Here is a 24,214-nt window from a genome sequence, read left to right as displayed (position 1 = left end):
AGGACTTTTAGAAGCCTTTAGACCAAACTTGTAATAACAGTGGAGGATCATCCTGTTTGTGTGTGTGTGATTAACGCAGTCACTTCCGGTGACTAATGATGTCACTTCCTGTGAATAACGAAGTCACTTCCTGTGTATGTGATCAGGCGTTTCTCCAGTTCAGTACGGAGGATGAAGCTCGTGCTATGACTAAGTTCTATAACGGCAACGTTCAGGCGTTGGTTTGTGGACGTCCTGTGAGGGTCATCCACTCCATGAGCTACCCCATCATACAGGTAAGCCCCGCCCCCGAACTGTAACCACGGTAACAAAACCTGGTAAAAACGTATTAATTTCAACTGAAACAAGTTCAGATTTAAACCAATTTCCCTCATTTTTGTTTGATCTTAAATCAGATTAAATCAATAAATGTGATTAAAGAAATATTTTTACTAAAGTTAAACCTTTAACGTAACAGTCTTTAAAAGCCTCTTCAGATGGGACCAACTTCCTCTTTGAGAGGAAAAAAGCTTTTCACATTAAAGTGAAATGAAGCCTTTTTTGTTATTAAATGACAGAAAATGAATTAATAAAGAAAACATTTATTTATTGATCTATTACAATTTGACTCCCAATAATCTCTTAATGACTCCTTTTAAATCCTTAAATAATTAAGTAATTTCCCCCTGGGATCAATAAAGTACTTTTTTTTCCCTCTTGTCTGCACATGCTGTCAAAGGTCAACACTACAAGAAGTGTAATCATTATGAGACAGTAATGCATGTTTTGTTATTGCAATAAAATAAATTGATTTATTTTATTGCTTAATTTTGACCATCACCAGCCCTCCATAAGGAAGGGTAAGAAAGCTTTTATTATAGGGAGGATATAAAAAGGGAGAGCAGTGTTACACCTAAGTAGAGGGGGAGGGGGAAGGGGAAAGGGAGCAGGGAGGAGAGTGTGGAGAGAATAGGTTGTTTTACAGTAAGGGTGAGATGTGAAGTTGTAGAATATATTGTGCTTATTATGTTGTGTAATCCAGCCAGTATAGTGACAAGTGTGAAGCTTAGCTATAATGGTGGTGGCTGTGAACAGGGGGAATGAGTGAATGGTAGTACCTAAAGCAGGTATTTGAGATTAACGTGTCTAAAGTTAAGCCCAGTATGAGTTTTATCCCACATCCCACATTGTAGACCAGTATATGTGCAAAAACCACTACCGCAAACCCAGGAACTGCCCCGGGCCCGCAGATGCAGCCAGGCCAGCAGAAAGAGTGGGGGCCAGGGAGCCCCAGGCCACCCCACCACGGCCGAGCAACCCCCCAGACGCCCCCAAGATCCCAGGCCGAGAGGCAGCCACCTCCCCCCCACACACACATCCGAGGAAGCCCCAAGCAGCCGAGCACCCAGCGCATCCCGCCACCGACCCCAACCCCAAGGCCCCCCGCCAGCATCCCGCCCCCCCACCCACCCACACCCAAGCACCCAACCCCCCAAGGGGAGGGTACAGAGAGCCCCCGGGCCCACCCACCCCAGCCCACGAACCGGCCACAACCCAGCAAGACCGCACAGCCCCAAAGGTGCATGAGCAGCACAGGCGGCGGCCCCTTCCACCCCCAGCCACACCATCCAGCCCTCCAAGGGTTGGGTATGTGAGTGTGGTGCAACAAGTGGGACCCCCCCGAACCATGCCGGCCACACGGAGCATGGCGGGACCCCCCTCCCCCCCAGGTGGAGCCAGGCACCAGCCACATCCCCCAGCAGTCCAGGAGGCGACGCCCGCCTGCCCAGAGCGGCCCGCCCCGTCAAAGCAGGAGAGAGGCCATCACCCGCACCAGGGCCAGCACCGGCCCGCATAGTGTTGTGTTCAAGACCACACTATCCGAGACCAAGACTTGCCCGAGGCCAGAATGCACCGAGACAAGCAGAGACCATAAACAATTTTTTTTTCAATTTAAAAAAATATATAAATAAATAAAATTATGACAAGGTTCAACAGTTAAATAACATCACTTTAATTTTAGTTTATTTTAAATACATTTGATGGACAAAAAAGGTGCCTGTAAAAAATTAACTAAAATATTAAAACTACTACTGATAAATTCACAATTATTCTACATATTTGAAAACAATATTTTTATGTCAGCTGAATGTACAGCAAGTGTTTAAAAGTATTTCTGCCAAGAAATATTGATTCTGATTCTTTGAGTTGTTCAGGTTCAACACGTCACAGATTTAATAAGATCATTATTTAGTTTAAAAAGCCTTTAACAGGTTATTTTTATTAATTAACTTAGTTGATATAGTTTAATTTAGTTACTGTAATATAACTAGAATATTTAATTAACAAAGGTTTCCAACTGTAACTGTAAAAGTGAAACTTTCTGAAATAAAACTACAAACAAATTGTCATCAGTGTAAAAAACATAGATCTACAGGTAGATGTGAAACTAAATAAAACAAACCCTGGAACAGTCATGTGACAAATTAATTAATAGTTCTAGTTGAGAATTATTATTATTATTCTGATACAGTGGAAACAGAAACTATAAATAATAATTATATTATGAACCTGTTTATATTGTAGGGAACATATTATAGACATAAATGTAATTAGAGTCTAAAGACACAAAAAACACCACTTTATAAATAAAATAGACTAATATTAAACCTCTTTACAGTTATTTGACTCATTCTGTGATAGTGTATCTCTGTGGTGATGACTCACTGGTGATGACATAATCCAAGATGGCGGCGGCCTGGACTACAGCTGATATTATGTAATAAAGCCTTAAAATACATGAATATAATGAAAAGAGTGAATGGACAGAGACATAAACATGTAGACTTATTAAACACACAGACTTATTAAACACACAGACTTATTAAACACACACAGACTTATTAAACACACACAGACTTATTAAACACACAGACTTATTAAACACACACAGACTTATTAAACACACACTGACCTCAGTAAACACGGTAAACTGAACAGGTTTCACAGCTCGGCTGGCACTAGGACCCAGAAGCAGAGTAAGTGCGTCCCCTATCCAGCCTTCACAGACTGTAATATCATCAGTTTATAATTTTACCAGTTATTAGAGCTACTGTCTTTACCAGGGAGATCATATTTATTACTGGTGATTGTTTTACTGGGATTTTTACTGGTGATTAGTTAATTTCTCCCTTTCTCTCCACGGTCCAAACTGAAATCATAGCCACACACGTATGAGTGTCACACACGTCACTCAGTCACATTAAGGAAGGTTGTGGTCATTATAACAGGGTGGATTAAATAATGAATAAAGGATTGTTTTATCCTGTTCTTCTCCGTGTTATTATCACATTATAAAAAAGATTAAAAATAGCAGGAATTAGTGCTGGTCTCTAACGGTCTTGACGGAAAATCCGAGACAAGACCGAGTCAAAATGCTTCAGAGTCTGAGACGAGACCAAGACCAAGACCGGTCTGGACTACCACAACACTAGGCCCACATGACACCACAACATAGCACCCTCCACAGGGGGGCGGCCTCTGCCCCCCCCCCCGACAAGAGAGGACACCACCAACCGCCTAAGCAGGGCCACAGACCGATAGGCAGGCGAACTCAAGCCCCCCAGCCAGGCACCGCAACCCCCACCCCACGGAGGCCTCCTCCAATCACCCATACACCGACACGAGACACCCCCGACGCCGCCCAAGGCGGTGCGGTGCCTCGCTGAACCGTAACCAATCCCCAGGTTCGGCGGTGCGGGAGAGCACCCCGAGACGCCGAACCCAAAGATCCACCCCCGGGACACCTCCGCCCAGAGATGGCACCTAAAGGGCCCGGCGCCCCCAGCCAGCAGACCAACCACCCCCGATGCGGATCCGCCACGACAGGATCCACCGGCCGCACAATCGCAGTGTAAAAAAAAGTGATAATTTCTCAGAAAACGTGGCACCAGCAGACGTGTTTTATTCCCCTGAGTCCCAATATGTGGTTTGTGTTCAGCTAGGGGCCGAATTGTGCCGCCGTTTGGTGTGCTTCAGCAAGAATATAGAAAATGTACTGTTACATTGCTTAAATTACACTCAATTACAAGTTAAAATACTTTAGTAAAAGTACAAAGTACTTATTCATGACTATTAATAACAGGCATTCTATTCAATTCACATGTATGAAATATCAACAATTTCAGCTAATTTTTGATTGATTAGCATAAAAATACTAATACTAATAATAATAATAATAAAAATACATTTGGTTAAACTTTGCAGATGTGTTGCTGTATTTATTCACTATTGTAAACCAATGTTTACACTAGTGAATAAATGTATTTCTGTATACATTATAAATTCTGTAATATGTATAATATCTGTAAAAAGATTATTGACTGATGTATTAGTACCTAAATATTTTAACCTCCTCAGTATCAGCCTAAAAACATCTAGTCTTAATAAATAATATATAAAAATAAAAAATATATGTTTATACTAAATTAAGAAAATTGATCAAATACACAAAGAGCTACAAATAAAAATAATCCATATTATGTTCTGATAAAAAAAAATCATTTCATTGTGATAGATCAATATCAGGCCAATAATATTGATCATATATCAGTTTAGTGCAGTAGTTTATAATCTTTAATCTTTAAGGAAATATTTAACAATCTCATCTGGATTAAAGTTGATGTATTTGAATATTAGAGCTACAAATAATAACTGAGCATGTCGGTCAACACGTACTCATTACTAATGTCTAGTTCATTAAATATTGTTGCACACAATTAAAATCTCTATTTTCTTCCAGAATAGTGTTTATGTTGGTTTATTTATCTTAGTTACACCAAACTGATCACCACCACTATATTTATATATATTTATATTTATCATATTTATTCTATCCTTTATTTATTCCTCATCCTTTATATTTATTATATTTTTGTTTCTCTCACCGACTACCAAGTCAAATTCCTTGTACTGTCATTAAAACTGTACTTGTTTAATAAAACATTTCTGATTATTATGGATTTAAACAGGAAAGTTGATGGTCTGTAGGAAAGTGCTGAGTCATTGCACAACGTGATTTATTTTAGCTTAATGAATTGTTTTATCATGATTTTATTTGTTATCTGTAAGAAATAACAATTCATATTTTTAATATTTTTATAGCTATAGGGAGCCATTGCAAAAGAGTCACAGAGCCACATTAGGCCCCAGAGCCACAGGTTGCAGACCACTGATGTAACACATACTATAAACCTGCTGAATGTAGGTTTGTATTAAAACATTTCATTTATTACAATGACGGTGGTTTGTCTAAATATTAATTTCAAACTTTACATTTCTAATAATTGTAGCTCAGTTATGCCACATTAGCTAAGTGTCTTATTTTAATATCAGACTATTTTACTAATAACATTAACTCATTCAGTGCCACTCGTTTTAAAGCATTTTCACTGATTGTGAAACACTCACTAAATATTTAGTAGTAAAACAATAAACAACAAACAGATTCTGAAAAATGAAAGTCTCTACTTTCATCATAAGAAAATAAAATGTTTAGTTGTTCTGTAATCATAATAGAACAAGTTTTACACAAATCACCAGTTTCAGCGAAAACATCTTTTTTGCTTTATTGAAAATTATAACATCTGAACATTTGTTTCCTTCTAAAAAAAATAACACTGAGAAAAAACTTTTGATGGTAAAATGATTATTATTTTACTATCTGGCTCAAATACTTACTGTATTTTGTATCTGCCCCTCCCCCGTCAATCACACAGATGTAACTTAATGTTAATTGATGGTTTAATTTCACGATCACAACATAATCAATAATCTACTCAGGTTAATAAATGTTAGTATGTGGTGCTGTGAGCTGATGGATACTTTATAATATCACTTCATAGGTTCATAATCTCACTCGTTCCTGCTTCTTCCTCCTTAGCTAATGGTAGCATCAGTGGCTAATCTATCGTCTAAAGGTGCAATGCTGCCACCTTCAGGGCACAGTTGGTCATTACATCAACAGTAGAACTCGTTACAGTGTATCCTAGCAACTTCTGTGAAAAAATGTAATTGACGAGTTTTCTCATCAATGAGTGAGTTTTAACACAAAAAAACATTATCATACAATTATATCTGTAAAACTTTACCACAGTGTGTTTTTGAGATTAGACGCTGAAGTCTTATAGGTCTCCTTTTCAGTGTTGCCTTCTGTCTCCGTCCTACTCCCTAGTGTAGATATACTACGTATAGACACGTGTACCTGCTGCTGCTGCGCTTTTTGTTACGTCGCGATCAAACGGCCTGTTTAGTGGCCGGGAGGTGTCAAACAATCGTACATTTCAGAAAAGAAGTGAATATTAATTGAAATTGTGGGCGTACTTAGTAGCAGCTTTTGATTTTAAAAGTAATGAAGTAGATCACATGGTGTAAATTGTACTCGAGTATGAGTAAAATTACACACTTGAAAAATCTACTAATTACAGTAATGTGAGTATATTTGTTCCTTCCACCCTGGCAACGTGGCTATGATTTCTGACCCGCCCATTAAACCCTGAACACAGAAATATGAAACATAGAAATATGAAACATAGTTTGTGAAGCCATAATTACATCATAAATGTTTGAATGGCTTTTTATATGTTTTAAAGAATACATTTATGACCTATTTAATGTGTTTAGAAGAAAATATCTGAAATCTTTTTACACGGACTTTGATTCTCCATCATTTCTTTTTAATCTTTTTTCATTCCTTATTGATTGTCATTAATTCTAAGTGTGTGTGTGTGTGTGTTCAGTGTGGTTCCAGTAGAGTGGTGTATCTGGGTCAGATCCCTCTCAGTAACTACTCTGATGACTCCCTCCTGAAACTGGCTGAGCCGTTTGGGAACGTACGCAAATACTTCCTCAACCGCTTCAAGAAAGAGGTGCTAATGCTAATGCTAATACACTATTTTCTGCGTGTGTGTGTGTAACTGAGTGTGTTGTGGTCCCTCAGTGTTTCCTAGAGATGGAGACCCCAGAGGAGGCAGAGAAGATGGCGGCTGAGTTTAAATTCAAACCTCTGAAATTTAACGGGAAGCGTTTGACCGTCTACGTGAGCAGGAAGTACAGACAACTCAAACATGGGTCAGTCACATTTATTTATATCTGGACACGTTTTAATACTCCGTTAGTTATTGTTTATTATCGTTTGTTCATGGAAACAATTGTATTATTTCTCTGTGCAGACATCGGGTTCCGAGCAGCATGAAGAGATCAAAAAGTTCACCACTGAAATCTTCCAAACACTCTGATGAGCCTGTGACCAAGAAACCCAAAGAGGAGCTCAGAGTAGAGCAGCAGGAGGAGGAGGAGCTCAGAGTAGAGCAGCAGGAGGAGGAGGAGCTCAGAGTAGAGCAGCAGGAGGAGGAGGAGCTCAAAGTAGAGCAGAAGGAGGAGGAGGAGCTCAAAGTAGAGCAGCAGCAGGAGGAGGAGGAGCTCAGAGTAGAGCAAAAGGAGGAGGAGCTCAGAGTAGAGCAGGAGGCGGCAAGTGCAAACGAGAGCAAAGCACGAGCTGAGGAAAAAACCAGCAACGTCGACCACGTGGGTTACCATGACAACGATGAGACTGAATCATTTACCTCGTTTTATTCTGACATTTTGTTTTTAGCAACAGGAAGTGACGCAGGAAGCGAAGGAGCTAGAAAAACAGGAAGAGGTGTCGCTGCAACAGAACGGTCAGACTCCACCCACTTCCTCAGCTGAGATCAACAAACCTGACGAGGCTTCACTTCTTCCTCCGTACGACCCCGACACACCCGTTGGTGAGACACACATTTTTAAATCAGGAAAAGTCATTTTATTTATATTTAAACATCAAGGAAGCTATTTAGTTTTTTTTTCTTTTGGTTAATTTTTAGGAAAAATTATAAACAAAAAATTTTTTTACCTTTTTTTTTTTTAATACAAAAACCTAAAAACCCACAACATATAAAATATGTGTATTTTTTCCCGCAGGATAAACTTTGGTGTCAATGTTTAAAGACGTGTTAAAGAAACATTTGAGTAAAAAATAAAATGCTTAATGTAAACAAGCATTTTCACAGCTGCTCTGAAAGGATTCAGTCTTTTATTTTGAAGGTGTGTGTGTGTTCCAGGTGTGGAGCAAGTGAAGATGGGTTACTACTGTCGTGTGTGTTGTTTGTTCTACTCCAACGAAGAAAAGGCAAAGAAAGTTCACTGTAGCAGCAAAACGCACTACGACAAGCTGCAGGTGAGGGCTTTTATTTTGAAAAGCAGGCATTCGTGAGAACTTATATTTAAAATAATTGTTTTCTTTAGTCATTGTATATGTTTATGATTGGACACTTTAAGCATCACAAATGAAGTTATACACTGAAAAGATTTTCAATTTGGCTAAAAACTATTTTTATTCTGTTGTAGAAACATCTGGAAAAGAAGAAAACTACGTGAAGATAAGGCAACGTCGCCTGTTTTTATTAGTTATTTTATTTTGGTAGAATGCTGCTGCTGCTGTAAAACATCCCGTTTGTTTCTGCTCCATGTAGAATGTGAGAGTCCAAATAAAACTTTTGTTTTCCAAACTGAAAGTTCCTGCTTTTATTCGTTCTGCGATTACAAAATAAAACCGTGTTGAAGCTCATCGCCTTCAAAATAAAATATTTACAAACATTTTCAGTCTTTAACTCGTCCACGGATTCTTCCCAGTTTTCTCCTGAGGAGGAAAAACAAAAAAACAGTCATTATTATTATTTATTATTAAAGGTGTATGTGGTTGCCATGGCGACCTGGTAGCGTGTGTAGTGCTGAGTCGTGCTGCAGTGACTCAGCTTAGCTTCGTCTTCATCAGCGAAAATAATCTGACACAGATTACAGAAGTAACCGACCACCGGCTTCACGAACTCTGCACCTGTGAAGGCAACACGATGCGTTCAATGTCATCCTGTAATATGAACACGCTTCTAAAGCTGGGGCGTTAAACGCGTTTTAGTTCAGGGGCCAAATTTGAACATCATTGGGCCCTAGTTTTAAGGAGGTCCTAGGGCCAATAAAGCTTCCTCTGATTGGATGATCCTCTATCTGCTCTATAACCTCTGGAGTGTGTGTGTAACACTGTTTCATCAGAGGGCGACCGTGGCTCAGGTGGTAGAGGGTCGTCTTCTGATCGAGAGGTGGGGGGTTCGATCCCAGTACCTGACTGTGTCGAAGTGTCCTTGGGCAAGACACTGAACCCTAAGTTGCTCCCAGTGGTCGACTAGTGTGGTAGTCGTGTCCCATTGGTGTGTGAATGAGCTGATAAATCAAGTCATTTACCATCTAAAGGGTTTATCCTATAATTTAATAAATTAATATCAGTTCAATTCACTTAAATTGATTTTATAACCAATATTTGTGTAATTTAGAGGAATGTTGTAGAAAAATGTAGACTTTCACAATAAAAAATGACTGCATTCATGTGATATAAACAAAGGAAAACAATTAGTTTCATTAAATTGGTAAAATTAAGATGTTCCACAACTGGATTATTTATACAATAATTATGACCTTCACCTGGGAACCAAATCTGATGCTCTAAAGGGCAGATTTGGCCCCCGAGCCTTAAGTTTGACACGTGTTCTAAAGGATTCCATCTCACCAAAGTAAAAGTCTTAAGGAAGTGATGTTTTCTTACCTACAGGTGTGGGCGAAGTTTGAGCTTCAGAAGCGGAGTTTGTTTCTGGTTCACAAACCTATAACATATGTGGGTGTTATGGTTGGAATAGTCATCATGTTATCTTGTGATGAGGGAGTTGAAGTGTCACATCCCTCCATAGACTTGTCCTTGCATGCTAACGGCTAACTACGGACTCACCTGTTCAGACGAAGCTTCAGGTCGTTCTTCATGTGTTTCCTTGCTCTGCATCTGCTGTGTCGTCTCTGATTGGTTCTCTGACGCGTCGCTCGGTGCCGTCTCCGTGGACTCGTTTCTCTCGTTCTGTTCCTGCTCCGTAGGGTTGTTCTGTCGTTCTTTCCTCTTCCTCTTCTTCTTCTTGGCGTTCCCCGGCTGCACCGCCAACCTGAACACATGGGGGCGCTGTTTCAGCTGTGAGTTTGTACTGAAGAGGCTGGTGAGGCGTTCACTGACCCGTGGGGGAGTGTGTTGTACTGGTGTGAGATGATCACGTTGAGTTTGGAGCTGTTGAGTGTTGGAGGATTACAGCAGAGCGCCATCGCTGCTTTGACCGCCTCCAGAGAACTCGACATCTCCAGGAAACCCTGAGAGAACAGAAGAAGAAATGTTTTAATATGAAAACAAAGCTGAAGCAATATTAGCCTGAGATGTTTCACTTCTGGAAGAAAACATGAAAATAGTGTTTTTGAATATCAATGATTTCTACTAGAAATCCAAGATGGCCACCATCACTTCTGGATTTCATCCAGATGTTATGGTTAGATTGAAATTGGCAATACTGATGACGGCCATCTTGGATTTATTGATTGTGAGTGGGAACTATTGGTTTATCATTATAAATGTTTTCATGCTTTCTACAGGCAGTGAAACAACTTTCTGACGTATCTGTCGGGCTATGACTCAGCATGTGCTGACTCAGCGTGTGTGATGCTGACCTCCTGCTGGCTGCGGTTGAGTGTGTACCGTACAGCTGTTCCCACTCCGTCCACCAGGGAGATGAACTGAGCATCAGTGTAGTAACGACAAGGGAGATTAGAGAAGAACAGCACCCTGCTGAGCTGTGGACACAACACGTTACACGACACGACAACATGTAAGAGTGATTCAGGGAGCGTCCCACTCACGTCTCGACCCTCGTCCACTTCCTGTTCCACTTCTTGTTCCCCTAAAAGAGACGCAGGATGTGAGACAGAAGGACAGGTGTGTGTGTTGTCATGGCGATGGTTGCTACCTGCAGCCTCACACTCGTCCTCTCCCAGCTCATCCAGAGTGATGCAGTTCTCCAGGTCCAGAGGAAACTGGTCCTGACCAATCACAACGTCCCATTACTGTCAGCAGACCACAGCTTTACTAACATTCAAAGACTAAACACAAAGACACACTTTAGAACTACACACCACTTTATTAGCATGCCCCACCCCTAAGCCAATCAATGAGAGGCGTGTTAATGCGTCCCCTCCTCTTCCTGTCTCTGCAGGAAGAGGAAGAGAAGTGGCCATAGCAGCTGGTGTCATGCTCTGACTGGTGACCATGTTATCTGGTGACTGGTTGTGATAAAGTAAAAGAGTCACACCCACAACTCAGTCCAACAACAGGAAGTGATGTCACTAACTGAACCACAACCTTCCTGTTTGTAACACCTGTTTTTTTTACCTCTTCCTGTTCCTCCTCCGTTCTACTTCCTGCTGTCATTCCTGGTTCTTCCTCTTCCTCTACAGTTTTCTCATTCTCTCCATCTTTCTCCACTTCCTCCTCTTCTCCTGCAGCTTCAGATGCTGTCGCAGCATCTTCAGGTTCTCGCGCTCCTTTCTCATCTGTAACATCTGTAACGTTCTCCGTCTCCTCCAGCAGGAAATCTTCATCGTCCACCTCCAAACCCTCGTCATCCTCACCCATCACCTCCATCCCCTCGATGTCACTGTCTCCCATCGACAGCCTATTATTCACATAATATTAATAAATACAAATCACATGAAATATATTACTGTCAAATAAATAATTTAGCTTAAAGACAACAATCAGTAAAAAACATAGAAAATATTTCATAATATAAAGATAAAGTAAATATAATACGTTATACATGGATTCATCAATAACCACAATAATAATCTAATGATCAGACGTACAAACACAAATAATCCACCACAATAATCTGGAACACTCTGAAGAGAACAGTAACGCTAAATACACTTTTATTCAAGCAAAAAAAAAAAAAAACATGCGCAGTGAAGAAGAGAAGCTATGCTAGCAGACAGAGCTAATAGAAAAACCTGACTTTTACAGATATTCACGTAATATTACAGATATTCTTTCAGTGCTAAAGGGGTAAAGGAATCATTTATGAACATGTTTAAGAGAAGAAGGCCATTCCACCCACCGCCTACGCTTCTGAACATCCATAATCGGTTATTTTTATTCTGTTTTTAAAAAAAAGAAAATTAAAAAAAAATGTATCAATTCTTTTCAGAAAATATTGTTTTTTAACTCCTGTGAGGAAACAAATATTTTAAAAAAAGAAACCATAATTAAAAATGTATGTTAAAATAAAAGTGCAATTTAAAACTGTGTAAACTCCAAATAAACAGTAACTGTAGATGTTCCTGTTATTTATGTCCTATAAAGATATATGAGAGCAGGATTAATGTCAGGGAACAATGGTTGAATGAATCTGAGCAGCTTTATTCACTTTTCATCAACTTAATATAAAATAAACTACTTTAAATGATCCTGATAAAATTCCAGATGATTAGACAAAAATAAATAGACAAGATGCATCAGTTGTTTCACCACTAGGGGCAGAATATTAGAAGTTATCAATAACCTACGATGTTTCAGACTCGTCCACAGATCTCCTGTAGCTCTGATAAGATGTTTATATTAAACTCTGAGCAGGTGGAGCTAAGCTCCTCCCTCTTTGTGTGTTTAGTAGTACGTGATGAGTCACATGGGTTTTTGGCAGTTTAGTCGGTGTTGTGGGTGGACATGTGTTTAGCTCGGGAGGGGGAGGGATGAATGAACGACCCTTCATGATGACGGCATTTCAATCACATTACGTCACTTTCAGAGGATTAAATGATTGGTTAACGTGGTAGAATTACGACCCCACATACCTGATGAGTGTCTGCGTGTTTACCTGGTCCAGTGAAACCAGTTTAATCCAGTCCTGAGATTTGTTCTAAGCAGGTCTGTACGGAGCGCTGAGGGCTACGTGAGCCAAATTAGTCTGTTTGTGTACGGTAGACGCGTGTATGGTAGATATGTGTACGGTAGACACGTACATGTACGGTAGACACGTGTATGGTAGACACGTGTACGGTAGATATGTGTACGGTAGACACGTACGTGTACGGTAGACACGTACGTGTACGGTAGATATGTGTACGGTAGACACGTACGTGTACGGTAGACACGTACATGTACGGTAGACACGTACATGTACGGTAGACACGTACATGTACGGTAGACACGTGTACGGTAGACGCGTGTACGGTAGACGCGTGTACGGTAGACACGTACATGTATGGTAGACACGTGTACGGTAGATATGTGTATGGTAGATACGTGTATGGTAGACACGTGTACGGTAGACACGTGTATGGTAGATATGTGTATGGTAGATATGTGTATGGTAGATACGTGTATGGTAGACACGTGTATGGTAGATACGTGTATGGTAGATACGTGTATGGTAGACACGTGTATGGTAGATACGTCTACGGTAGATATGTGTATGGTAGATATGTGTACGGTAGATACGTGTATGGTAGATATGTGTACAGTAGACACGTGTGGATGGATCTAATCTCTAGCATGCAGGAAGAGACTAACAGCCTATGTCTCTTTGTTCATTTATTATTAATATTAATGGTTGATAAAGTAGCAGTGCCCGTCAGAAACATGTATTCATATAGTGGGAGGAGCTTAAGTAGAGTTAATTATGTGTGTGAAGGTTGTATGTACATAGAGGTGTACATACTGTACTCTGTAGTGTTATAAAGGGTTTATTTATGGTGTAAAATAAAATAGTGTGTGATTTATCTGGTTTATTTCTATAGAACATTAATATGATAAATGTGTTTGTTGTTTTTACTCATCTTTATATTTTTTTGTTTGGTGTATTTTTCTGTAATGTATGTTTTTTGGAGTCATTATGTGTATTTTTGTATAAATATTTAGTTTTGTGTATTTTGAGTCATTTTCATATTTTTTTTGTGTGTGTGTGTGTATAGATAGTACACACACACACACACACACTGAGGTCAAAAGCTGAATAGGTTTCACTTCTGTGTGAACATAAATGTGTCGTTCAGCCAAAATAAAACTGAAATAAACATTTGAAAATGACCAAATTACTCCATAATAACAGAAGGACATAAGAACATAAACTCAAGGTATTTAGAAGCTGTTGAAGTTTAGTTGGGAAGATATTCACACACACACTTCTGTCTTTATAGTATAGATAGATTCTCAGAGGAAGAAGAGAAATGTAATAGTAATGTAAACTCACCCTGCATCATCATCATCATCCATCGTCTCCATCTTTGGCTCCTCCTCTTTCTTCTCCTCTGTCGTGTCCTCCTCCTTCTGTGACTCTTCAGACGTTGACTCCACGTCTGTGAAATAATATAATTCACACGTCATTTAAAGGTCTTCAACCTGCGGCTCTGGAGCCTTACATGGCTCTTCAGCTGCTCTGCTGAGGCTCCCTTTGACCTCAGCACAAAATGTCAAATATCCATAAATTAATTATTAATCTGAGTTCAGTGAAAAAGTTTATCACATACTTTTACTGATTAACAGCATTGAAGTAGTAGATTATCATATCTAAACTGTATAAAATAACATATTAAAAAGTATACATATTGCAAACAGAATATATAAATATATAATTCATACTACAGCTGCCAACTTCGGTCGTTTAGTCACTAATTGGTCGATCAGCGACGGTATCAGTTTAATACTGTTAAAATACACTGCACTTATATATGTGATAAATATTAAATATCAATATAATGTATTTAATGCCTAAACATGATTCTATGTCCAGCAACAGCTGTGTGTGAGTGAATGCTGCTCTGCAAAGAAATAAAGTGTTGTACTTTAACTGTCAGTGTTCTGTCCTCAGATCAGATCAGATTAGATCAGATCAGATTACATTAGAGAGGAACAAATTAAGACAGGTTTAAAACACAAGCATCAACTGTTCAATCATTACTTTTTCTGCACAAGAACATGGATTATTCTTATATTTGATACATAGATTATGTAAATAGATCCACTACTGTCTCCACTGCACACCTGTGTTTGACGTATGTTTGATTCCCCATGCACTGATCTGATGTTGATATGAACAGTTTATTAATAAAAACAGGTTTACCACTAAAACTAATGTAAATATGTCATTTGTACGATGAAAAAATAGGTTTTAATTGATGGTTTCAGGTCAGGCTCTGATATAAATATATAATGTCTATCAGATCTCTAGGTTTCACTTTATCTTTGTCAGGTTCATATTATAAATGTTCTGTGTTTAACAGTAAATCATCATAAAACACCAAAACTAAATATTTATCTCTTTCTTTCTCCTCTGAACCTGATCATTCTGTGTTTTTTTAATTTTTTGTTAATTGTTACGTGTGTCATAATCATGGTCGATCAATAATTAAACAGCCCTAAATTCATCTTACATTTATAATAAGTCAAATGTATATATTTTTAAAACAATGCCTAATAATTACAAATATTGAATGAAAACATAAATGAACATAATGAATTGAAATTATACATTTAATAAATACTATGATATTAATATGAAATATTAGAAAACATTTTATTCATATATTTGATATTAAATAAATGAGGAAAGGATTAGACATAAATGAATATTTAAAAACTGGTCTGGGTCTCACCAGGTTCCTCTGTCTGCTCCTCAGACCGAGTTGGTTCTGCTGTCTCTGTGGTCCTGGAGGTGGTCTCTGTGGTCCTGGAGGTGGACTGTGGGTCTGGGCTGGTCCTCATCCTCTTGCTCTCAGAGGAACTGGAGCTTCCAGACCTTTTGGTGGATCCTTCCTGGTATTTTTTAGCTGAGGAGACTTTGCTGTGGATCAGAACCAGGACTTAGAGCAGCAGGAGGAGGACCTGGTTCTGGTTCTGGTTGTACTCACTGCAGACTCCTGTGATCTGCTGAGAACGAGACCTTGATGGATTCGTCCTGGATCCTCAGAGCGTTGGATGAGTAGTGATCCACCAGCTTCTGAGCATCCGACACATTCCTCATCTCCACCAACATCTGCAACGCAACGACCAATCAGAGCCCAGAGCTCAGCCTGTGGACCAATCACAGCCCAGTGTGGTGTGTTCTTACCTTTGAGGGCAGGAACAGGGTGTAGAGAGGTGGTCCAAAGCCTGTGATGATGTTGATCAGCTCTGAACAGCCTTCATCACCAGCAGGGGGTGGAGTAAAGCTCACCACTGGAGAGTTCTGCGGAGGGGGCGGAGCCACAGTCAACCACAGCAGGAAACATGGTACCACATTAGATCATGTGATGATGGTCACAATTAAGCATTAATTGTAAATATAACAAAACATTCCTATCTGTAACATAAAGACTACACATAGTGTTGATCTTTAACAGCACACAATCAACAACCATGTTGTTATACCAGCTTTGGATTTATCTCTGTCAATTTTAATGTCATGTGTGTTTATGGAGATGTTTTTTGCTGATTTCGTTTTGTGTATTTCTTAGGGATGCATCAAATATTCAGTGGACGAAAATATTCGGCCGAATATTGCAAAAAAAGCCACATTCGGCCTTGGGTTTAGTGAGTTAAAATCAAGGCTAAATAGTAGCGTGTGACGCAATCAAACATCGTGCAGTGATTTAGAGTCAGAAAATTCATTCATTCGCTCCGATAACATGACCTTGGCTACAGCTGGCTACAGCTGAACAGCTGAACAGCCTGAAAAATTGGGCCCAAGACTGAAGGAAAATGGTGAAAAAACCGCAGGGAGGCCCTTCAGAACCCAATTCGGGTTTGGAAGAGGTCAAGGAGATGAAGTCGTTGGAAAAGACGCTGGAAAACTCAGTGGAAAACCTACAAAGCGAAGCAAAGGTACTGAAAGAAAAGAATGAAAGAAATGCTGAAGAGATAAAATTGTTGAACGCCAGGGTTGAACAGCTGGAACAAAAGGAAAGAGAGAAAGATGTCATCATCACAGGCCTAAAGATAAAACCCAGGAGTTACGCGAGTGACGAAGAAACAAAATCGATTGAACAACAGGTCATTGACTATCTGGAGTCGAAGGACATTGTCCTGAACCCTGACAACATCAACTCCTGCCAAAGAAAAATAACAGAGCTGCAAAAATAACCTTCACGAATATGAAATTCAAAGGAGAACTACTGAAGCAAGGAAATAAACTGAAGGGAACGAAGGTGTACATCAGGGGTGTCCAATTCCGGTCCTCGAGGGCCACTATCCAGCATGTTTTAGTTGTTTCCCTCTATCAACACACCTGATTCAAACAATCAACTCCTCATCCAGCTCTGCAGAAGCCTGATAACGATCCTAATCATTTGAATCAGGTGTGTTGGAAGAGGGAAACATCTAAAACATGCTGGATAGTGGCCCTCGAGGACCGGAATTGGACACCCCTGGTGTACATCAATGAAAACCTGACGAAACAAAATGCAAGCATCGCATGGAAGGCACGCCAAATAAAAAAAGGAGGAAAGATTTTAAAGACGTGGACAAGAAACTGCAGGATTTACATCACACCACTGGGAGAAGAGAACGGAAAACCAATCCTCATCAAAACGATGGAAGACTTGGGAAAATACGAAGGATCCACCTAAACAACAACATTACTGATGGTAATCATGGATATGGACCCAGATCTATATAAACACTGGAAACAAAACTCAGACTGTGATTATTTTACGGAGACTGAATTAAATGTGGAAACCAAGAGTAAAAAAGGTCTGTCATTTATCCATTTCAATTGCTAGGTGGTGGGGTGATTAAGGGTTACATTAAATTTAAATTCAAAGTGTTTATTGTCATATGTGCAGTTAGAAACACGTTTTTTTTTTAAATATACAATGAAATTACTACCTTGCTTATGAACTAAGTTATAATAATGTGTTTATACAAGTTAAATCTAACAGTGGAAAATACAACACTGCCAATAGAACTAACAACAGCTGGATTAACCTTGATGTAGAGACAAAACAAGCTGCAAACTTGTGTGTCCAAAAGAGACATTCCCGAGTGGGGACATTATGGATGAAAAGGGAAAAACCTTCCAAACACCTTCGAAAGAGGAACTATTCTTGCACTGGAGGAATGCTAACAACGTCTGGCAGGGAACAAGGCCAACACGAACAACGATAGAGAGGAGGAGGAATAAAAACAAGACAACACTGACTTCAGATGAGAATACACAAAAAAGGACTGTTCAGAACAACTCAAGAATGTTTGACCAGAGAGACATGTAAACCCATGTAAATTTGCGATGGTAAAACAGGGGACGGGACCCAGATAAGCAAACTGCTTCTCTCGTCTCCTTTTTCGGCATGTACAAAAAAAAAAAAAAATGTAAAAAAAAAAAAAAGTGAATGTAACCAAGTCGGAAATAAACTGAATAAAAAATAAATAAATAAAAAAAAGGTGTGTGTGCGTTGCTGCAGAACCAGCAGCAGCAGCTCCTCCTCCTTTCCACACACAAACACATCCAGACTCTCTCCGTCACCACGTAAAAGTTGGAAACCATCCATTTCCACAACAGAGTCTGTTGTTAGCACTGTTAGCGTTGTTAGCGCTGTGAGCCATGAATATGTAAACATCACCATCGTTTCCTCCTAACACTACACCAGGTGTCGCTGCATAGGCTGGTGTAGCATTAGCATGGAGTGCTAATAGCAGATGTGTGTAAACAATGGGCGTGGCTCCAAGCAGTGACTCCCAACACGACCAGCAGCAGAAAAAGTAGTGCAGTTTGTATTTACATATATGGTAATAAAGTATAATGTATATTCTATATTAAACAGCAGTGTTTGTTTTAGCTGTTAGATAGTTGAAGAGGGAGGAGCTAACATTCTAGGAGGCGTGTTAGGTGACGTCACCTGCCAACGTGGGTAAAATCCAACTGTCCTGTTTAAAGCTGACTTTTTATAAAATATGTAATAATAAGGGAGGAAACATAACTTTTTACACTTTGTTCCTCTGAATGAGGCTAAATGATGTTCATCACTGTAGATAAACCATTAGAAAGTCATTTATTATCATACCTCACCTTTAATACACTTTAGTTTTTTTAAATGCATGTTTAGTTTTATTTGAAGGACTAATATTAAATGATAAACTTTGTTGTGCTTTTTATGAAAAGGCTACTGGAATATTTAAAAAATGTCAGAATATTCAATAAACATTTACTTTCTTTAAAAAACATGTCTAAAAATGTATTCTAGGCCAGCGATTCTCAACTGGTTGGTCGGGACCCTAAAGTGGGTTAGCGAACCTGTACTGGGTGGGTCGCAGACAGCTGGTCAAAAATAAATACTTAATGTCTTCCATCTTGGACTTGTTTTTTATTTTGAAAGCAACGTTTGTTTTGACAGGCATGTTGTGAAATGCATATATACAGTAGTTTAAAAAAAAAAAGGTATGTAACAGATATTTTTGAAAAACTAAACTTGGTTGGTTGAATAAAGAAATAAATTAAAAAAGTGGATCGCGATTTAACGACCGTGGCAAAATGTCCCAGGATGAGACCAGTTGAGAACCCCTGTTCTAGGCTATTTATGCACTATTTAAAAAACAGTGAAAAACTTAACTGCATTCGATATTAGGTATTCTGCCAAGCGTTTATATTTTATTCAGCCACAAATGTTCATTTGGGTGCATCCCTAGTATTTCTATCATTCTGAGAATTTTTGCTTATTTTTCTCATAATTTTGTGGATTTATTTGTGTTTTATGTATTTTTGTGTGTGTGTGTTTTCCTGTTATTTTGTGTACTTTGAGAGTCATTTTATTTAGGGGTCCTCAACCCTTAGAGCGAGGGCCACACTGTCAGTGTGTGTGTGTGTGTGTACCTGTAGGAAGCTGAATGTGTGTGAGATGCTGAAATCCATCTGTTTCCCGTTCACAGTTGGAGGAAAGTTCACATGAAACTTCACCAAGTCTCTGGCCTGGTCCACAGTGCTCAGCTCCACAAACGCCTGGTCACAGAGAGGTCACAGAGAGGTCACAGAGAGGTCACAGAGAGGTCACAGAGAGGTCATCGTGGTCTAACTCACCAGAGAAGGAAACATCAGGACCCTCAATATCTTCCCAAAAGGTTCAGTGAGTTTCCTCAGGTACGTCTCATCTACTGACTGAGGAGGAAACTTCACACACACCACCTTCCCTCTCTCCTACACACACACACGCACACACACGGTCAGGGGCGGAGCCTAAGCTCAGCTCTAACACAGGCCATGATTCTACCTTTTTCTCTGAGCCTTTGTTGGACTGTTGAGCTGTAAACACAAAAACAAAAGCTAAGACGTGATTGGACGTCAACCAACAGTCAGGGTTTATCTGGACTCTTACTGGCTGCTGGACCAGAGGAAGTGGGTTTTCTTCCATCCTTCAGTCTCTCTGATTGGCTCTCGTCCCTTAAACAGAAGCAGAAGTCACAACATTAATGTGTGTGTGACATTTGATCAATCGGTTATCAATCAGATTCATCTCAGCCCCACAGCATGATGCTGCCCCCACCCTGCTTCACTGTAGAGAACCATTAGGTTGTTGGCCACGCCCCCCACCAATCACTAGATACATCACATACAAGAAGAAGTTGATAGTTGTTATTTTCTATGTATTTTTAAAGGTTGAGATATATCAACAATTCATTTTATTTATCTATTTTGAAGCCTAAGGTCATTTCATTCTTTTATTCTGACAGGTTTTCCTGATATCTGATACTTCCTGATACCTCACATCGATACTGTGTTCCTATTGGCTGCTCAGTCCACGATGAAACATGACAACAAATAAATAAAAACCAGAAGTGTCTCTATAGTTTGCTGGAAAAGACATATTATGTTTATTTCTATTTGCGACTAAGTTTTGTTTTTCAGTTTTTTGGGGGGGTGGGGCCCCGGAATCCAAACTTGCTTAGGGCCCCAATTTGGTCACATGCCCACAGTTGAAAAACACGTGTTCTTCCTTGTTGTTATTATGGGATGCATTGATGCACTCACTCACCTGCTGCTCTCTATACGACAGTCCCAGTTTGGAAACCTGCAGCAGAGACAGACACGTGAGGACCATGCTAATGCTAATGCTAACTAGGCTAACTTACTGCTGCAGCAGGTTGAGCTGTCCGTCTGCGTGCTGCGTGCTGTTGACGTGCTGCAGCCACACCTGAGGAACACACAGTGAACACGCTGATCATTACCCATCATGCACCTCTCTGTAGCTGCTGCTAACCTTCCCATCATGCTCCTGTACAGAGGGGGTGTGGTCAGAGGCCGTCAGCATGAACTTACCTTCACTGACAGCACTGTGATGTCACACAGAGAGCACGAGTATGGGAAGCCCACGGGGGGCGTGCCCTGGAAGTCCAGGGCCTGCTTCTTTGATGGCTGACAGGTGTCAGGCCTCGGCCGCTGTTGGGCGGAGTAAGGCTTGGGCCGCCGGCTGGAGGGGGCGGAGCCAAGCCTCGGCCGCTGACGGGGCTCGTGGCGAGGAGGAGGAGATCTTCGATATCTGGAATCTGAGTAACGAGGACGTTTGTCTCTGTAGGCGTTCTTACCAGAGTGGGAAGAGCCTGTATCAGAGTGGGAGGGGCCTGTGCGGCGGTCTGTGTCGGTCTTATATCCAAACACGGAGGGCTGCTGTTCTGCTCTGACATTGTTACTGTTCCTACGAGCGTCCACGCGCTCCGTCTCCACCCAGCCGTACGATGTCCTGGTGTGGCCCCGCCCCTCCTCCCAGTCTGTGGGGGGCGGCCGCGCGGCGTTGGACACGTATGGAGAGAACGAGGAGGACGACAGTGGGCGGTCCTCGTTGGATTGGTACTGAGAGAAGGAGGAGGCGGAAGGGGGGTGGTCCTCCGCCCGGCCGCCCTTCTTCATTTGCTGGAGGATGAGTGGGAGGGCGTCCACGGTCAGCACGTCCTCGGGCAGCTCGGCCAGGCGCCCCAGGTCGTCCGGCTCCAGCCCACAGCTGCTAAGGAGGCTCAGCACGGTGTCTGGGGGCATGGCCGCGCCCCACGCCATTGACGAGGAGGCGGAGTCACGGGAGGAGCTCCTGTGATAGTCTGCGGGGGGGTGGCGAGGGTCGGGCGCTCCACGGGGGAAGTGGTTGGACATGACGTGTTCCCTGCAGACAGAGGGCATGAGGAGCAGACGTCTTCAAACGTTTCCATGGTTACAGAGAAAAGTGCACGTTAGAGACAGAGTCCAGATCTCCATTAAACTAACTCACCACTGCTCCTCAGATAGCAGCAGATGCCTGTGTGTAATACTTACAGCTCACAGTCCATCTTTCATGTTCTCAATGACTTACCGTGTCTTCCTTTAGGTCCTCAAACATCTTCAAACTTCCTGTTACATGTGTGTATCGCTGAACCAACAAACTCCTGATCCACATGTATTAACGTCTAATGAAGGAAACCTTTTCTTTTTTTTAACGCTGAGACAATAATTAAAAATACAGAGTTTTTTTATTGTTTAAAATTTGAACAGGTTTTTATAATCGGATGTTAAAGACAAAGAGATTCATTATATTAAACAGGGTTAGCTAAATGCTAATCTAGCTCTTTGTAACTTGTGGTAGAGTGGGGCGTCCAATAAGTGATGGGTTGGGGGCTCGAATCCCGCTTTAGCCAAATTGGCATTGTGTTCTTGGGCAAGGCACTTCACCCACATAGCCTTGTATGAATGTAGCGTGTGAGTGAGTGTTGGTGGTGGTGGAAGGGCCAGTCAGTGGGAGGGGCCTATGGTTCACTATGGCAGCCTCGCTTCTGTCAGTTTGCCCCAGACCAGCTATGGCTACAGTAGTAGCTTACCACCACGGTGTGTGGAGTGAAAGAATAATGCATATCAATGTAAAGAGCTTTATCAAATCCAATGCATTATTATTATTATTATTATTATTATTATTATTATTAATAATAATAACAAAGGGTTACTGCGTGTTTTGTTGACAATTTATGTTTTTATTGTTGTTTTGTGTGTTTAGTCATTATGTCTATTATTGGTAATGTTTTGTGTGTTGTCATTGTCTTTGTACGGCGGTTATTCTTCACTAAACTCAGCTCATACATTACTAAATACTAACGTCTTTATGAAGATAAACAACTAAGTGTAGTTTTAGCTTTACAGTAGTAGATATGAACAATAATAAATGATAATTGAAAGCTACCAATACCTTTCTTCATGCGTAAAAATATTTGCTACATTAGAGCAAAAATTCTGTGAATGTTAAGTACGATTTAGCTTCATTTTGTACATTTATTTTAGGGTCATATTTTGTTCAAAATGTGATATTTGATGACACGTGATCATTTTACACAAACATGGACTATGTTGTTGTTGTGCACGTGAACACTTCCTTTACCAGTTAAATAAATCTTATTTATGGTTAATATGTAGTAATTAAATTATTTAAAGAAATCTGTGTTAGTATGGTAATAGTGGCTTTATGGTGAATTATTTAGGTTCCAGATTCATTAAAAAACGTTTTTGTTGATTTGTTTATTGATTATTTATCACTATTACAAAATAAAAATGTTTTTCATCACTATTTGTGTAACAAAAGCTCTTAAAATTGTCCCTTTCAAATACTGCAAACATGCAATGCTTGTATTATTTAATGTAAACGTGAATAAGTGGTTTTATCTGTCATGTGTGAGTTTAAAACGGAATAGTGAAAACGTTAGGCTAACAGCGTTAGCATGGTTAGCGTCCACTTTTCATCGTTTCACAAAAAAAAAGAAGCTCTTACCTCAAACAAGATGTTTCACGATGAAGAAAACCTTCATCCAAACCAAAAGTCAAGATATTTAATTCGCTATCGGGAGTTTTTAACGCTGCTTTTTTCTCTCACAAAAAGGAGGAGCTAACAGGCGTAAATACAGAGCTATGGAAAGCTAAGGGTCAAAGTTCAACTGTTTTACTGTAACGGTTTAAACTACAGCGGCACCTACTGGTAGAAATGTATAAGTAATAATATAATTAATTATTAATAATGTTATTATTATTTATTTTATTTACAGTTGAATTACATTTTTTTAGCTTCAACATGAATAATATTCAACACAAAATTAAAGAAATAGTTTTCGTGATTTTGTTGTTTTATTTTTTAATAAAATTATATAATATATTTAAAACATTATATAATTTAATACTAAAATACATGATGTTAAAAAAATGAAAGGACGTTTTTTACATTTATTTTATTTTTAATAGGAGGGAAAAAAATTGATAAAGCTCTGAAATCATTGTTCAAACCAATATTTACATTACAACTCAGAATACATTTGATAAAAATCTCTGAACAAAGTTTT

The 24,214-nt window shown here is 39.9% G+C and overlaps 2 protein-coding genes across 8 annotated transcripts in view; one reads left to right on the top strand and one right to left on the bottom strand.

Annotated features, from left to right (window-relative positions):
* matr3l1.2 (matrin 3-like 1.2) overlaps positions 1-8,570 on the top strand; it is a 32,873-nt gene extending 24,303 nt beyond the window's left edge. For 2 of the 3 annotated variants that reach the window (XM_028460525.1, XM_028460526.1), the window contains exons 16-22: positions 147-275; positions 6,777-6,905; positions 6,977-7,107; positions 7,209-7,563; positions 7,631-7,784; positions 8,118-8,233; positions 8,404-8,570. In XM_028460525.1, coding sequence (XP_028316326.1) covers positions 147-275; positions 6,777-6,905; positions 6,977-7,107; positions 7,209-7,563; positions 7,631-7,784; positions 8,118-8,233; positions 8,404-8,433 — 1,044 coding nt within the window. In that variant the 3' untranslated portion in view covers positions 8,434-8,570. The remainder of the gene's footprint in view (positions 1-146; positions 276-6,776; positions 6,906-6,976; positions 7,108-7,208; positions 7,564-7,630; positions 7,785-8,117; positions 8,234-8,403) is intronic. The other variant, XM_028460527.1, reaches the window with a different exon arrangement.
* On the bottom strand, positions 7,780-23,816 carry matr3l1.1 (matrin 3-like 1.1). Of its 5 annotated transcripts, XM_028460529.1 has the most exons (21): positions 23,653-23,816; positions 21,192-22,026; positions 21,005-21,066; positions 20,908-20,943; positions 20,251-20,315; positions 20,146-20,177; positions 19,956-20,072; positions 19,752-19,877; positions 16,017-16,133; positions 15,817-15,941; positions 15,562-15,749; positions 14,160-14,265; positions 11,306-11,588; positions 10,884-10,956; positions 10,777-10,817; positions 10,588-10,710; positions 10,106-10,236; positions 9,833-10,037; positions 9,653-9,710; positions 8,769-8,890; positions 7,780-8,695 (listed from the first exon to the last, which is right to left on the bottom strand). In XM_028460529.1, the coding sequence occupies exons 2-21, from the start codon at positions 22,014-22,016 to the stop codon at positions 8,663-8,665; spliced, it is 2,868 nt and encodes a 955-aa protein (XP_028316330.1). In that variant the 5' UTR covers positions 22,017-22,026; positions 23,653-23,816; the 3' UTR covers positions 7,780-8,662. The 5 variants fall into 5 exon arrangements, with proteins under 5 accessions (XP_028316330.1, XP_028316329.1, XP_028316333.1 ...); XM_028460528.1 differs by lacking the exon at positions 7,780-8,695 and having other exon boundaries at positions 8,718-8,890; XM_028460532.1 differs by lacking the exon at positions 7,780-8,695 and having other exon boundaries at positions 8,718-8,890; positions 10,588-10,653.
* Positions 23,817-24,214: the final 398 nt, after the last annotated feature.

This window comes from Gouania willdenowi, chromosome 10 (assembly GCF_900634775.1).
Source record: "Gouania willdenowi chromosome 10, fGouWil2.1, whole genome shotgun sequence".
Taxonomy (NCBI): Eukaryota; Metazoa; Chordata; class Actinopteri; order Blenniiformes; family Gobiesocidae; genus Gouania; species Gouania willdenowi.
The sequence above is the reverse complement of the archived record's forward strand: the minus strand, read 5'-3'. Positions and strand labels throughout refer to the sequence as shown.

Coding starts and splice junctions, on each gene's coding strand:
- matr3l1.1 (XM_028460528.1), bottom strand. CDS start 22,016: ATGTCCAACCACTTCCCCCGTGGAGCGCCCGACCCTCGCCACCCCCCC. Junction 16,134..19,751: donor ACACATTCAGCTTCCTACAG/GTACACACACAC, acceptor CCCCCTCCGCAG/AACTCTCCAGTGGTGAGCTT. Junction 8,891..9,652: donor AACTTCGCCCACACCTGTAG/GTAAGAAAACAT, acceptor TTGCCTTCACAG/GTGCAGAGTTCGTGAAGCCG.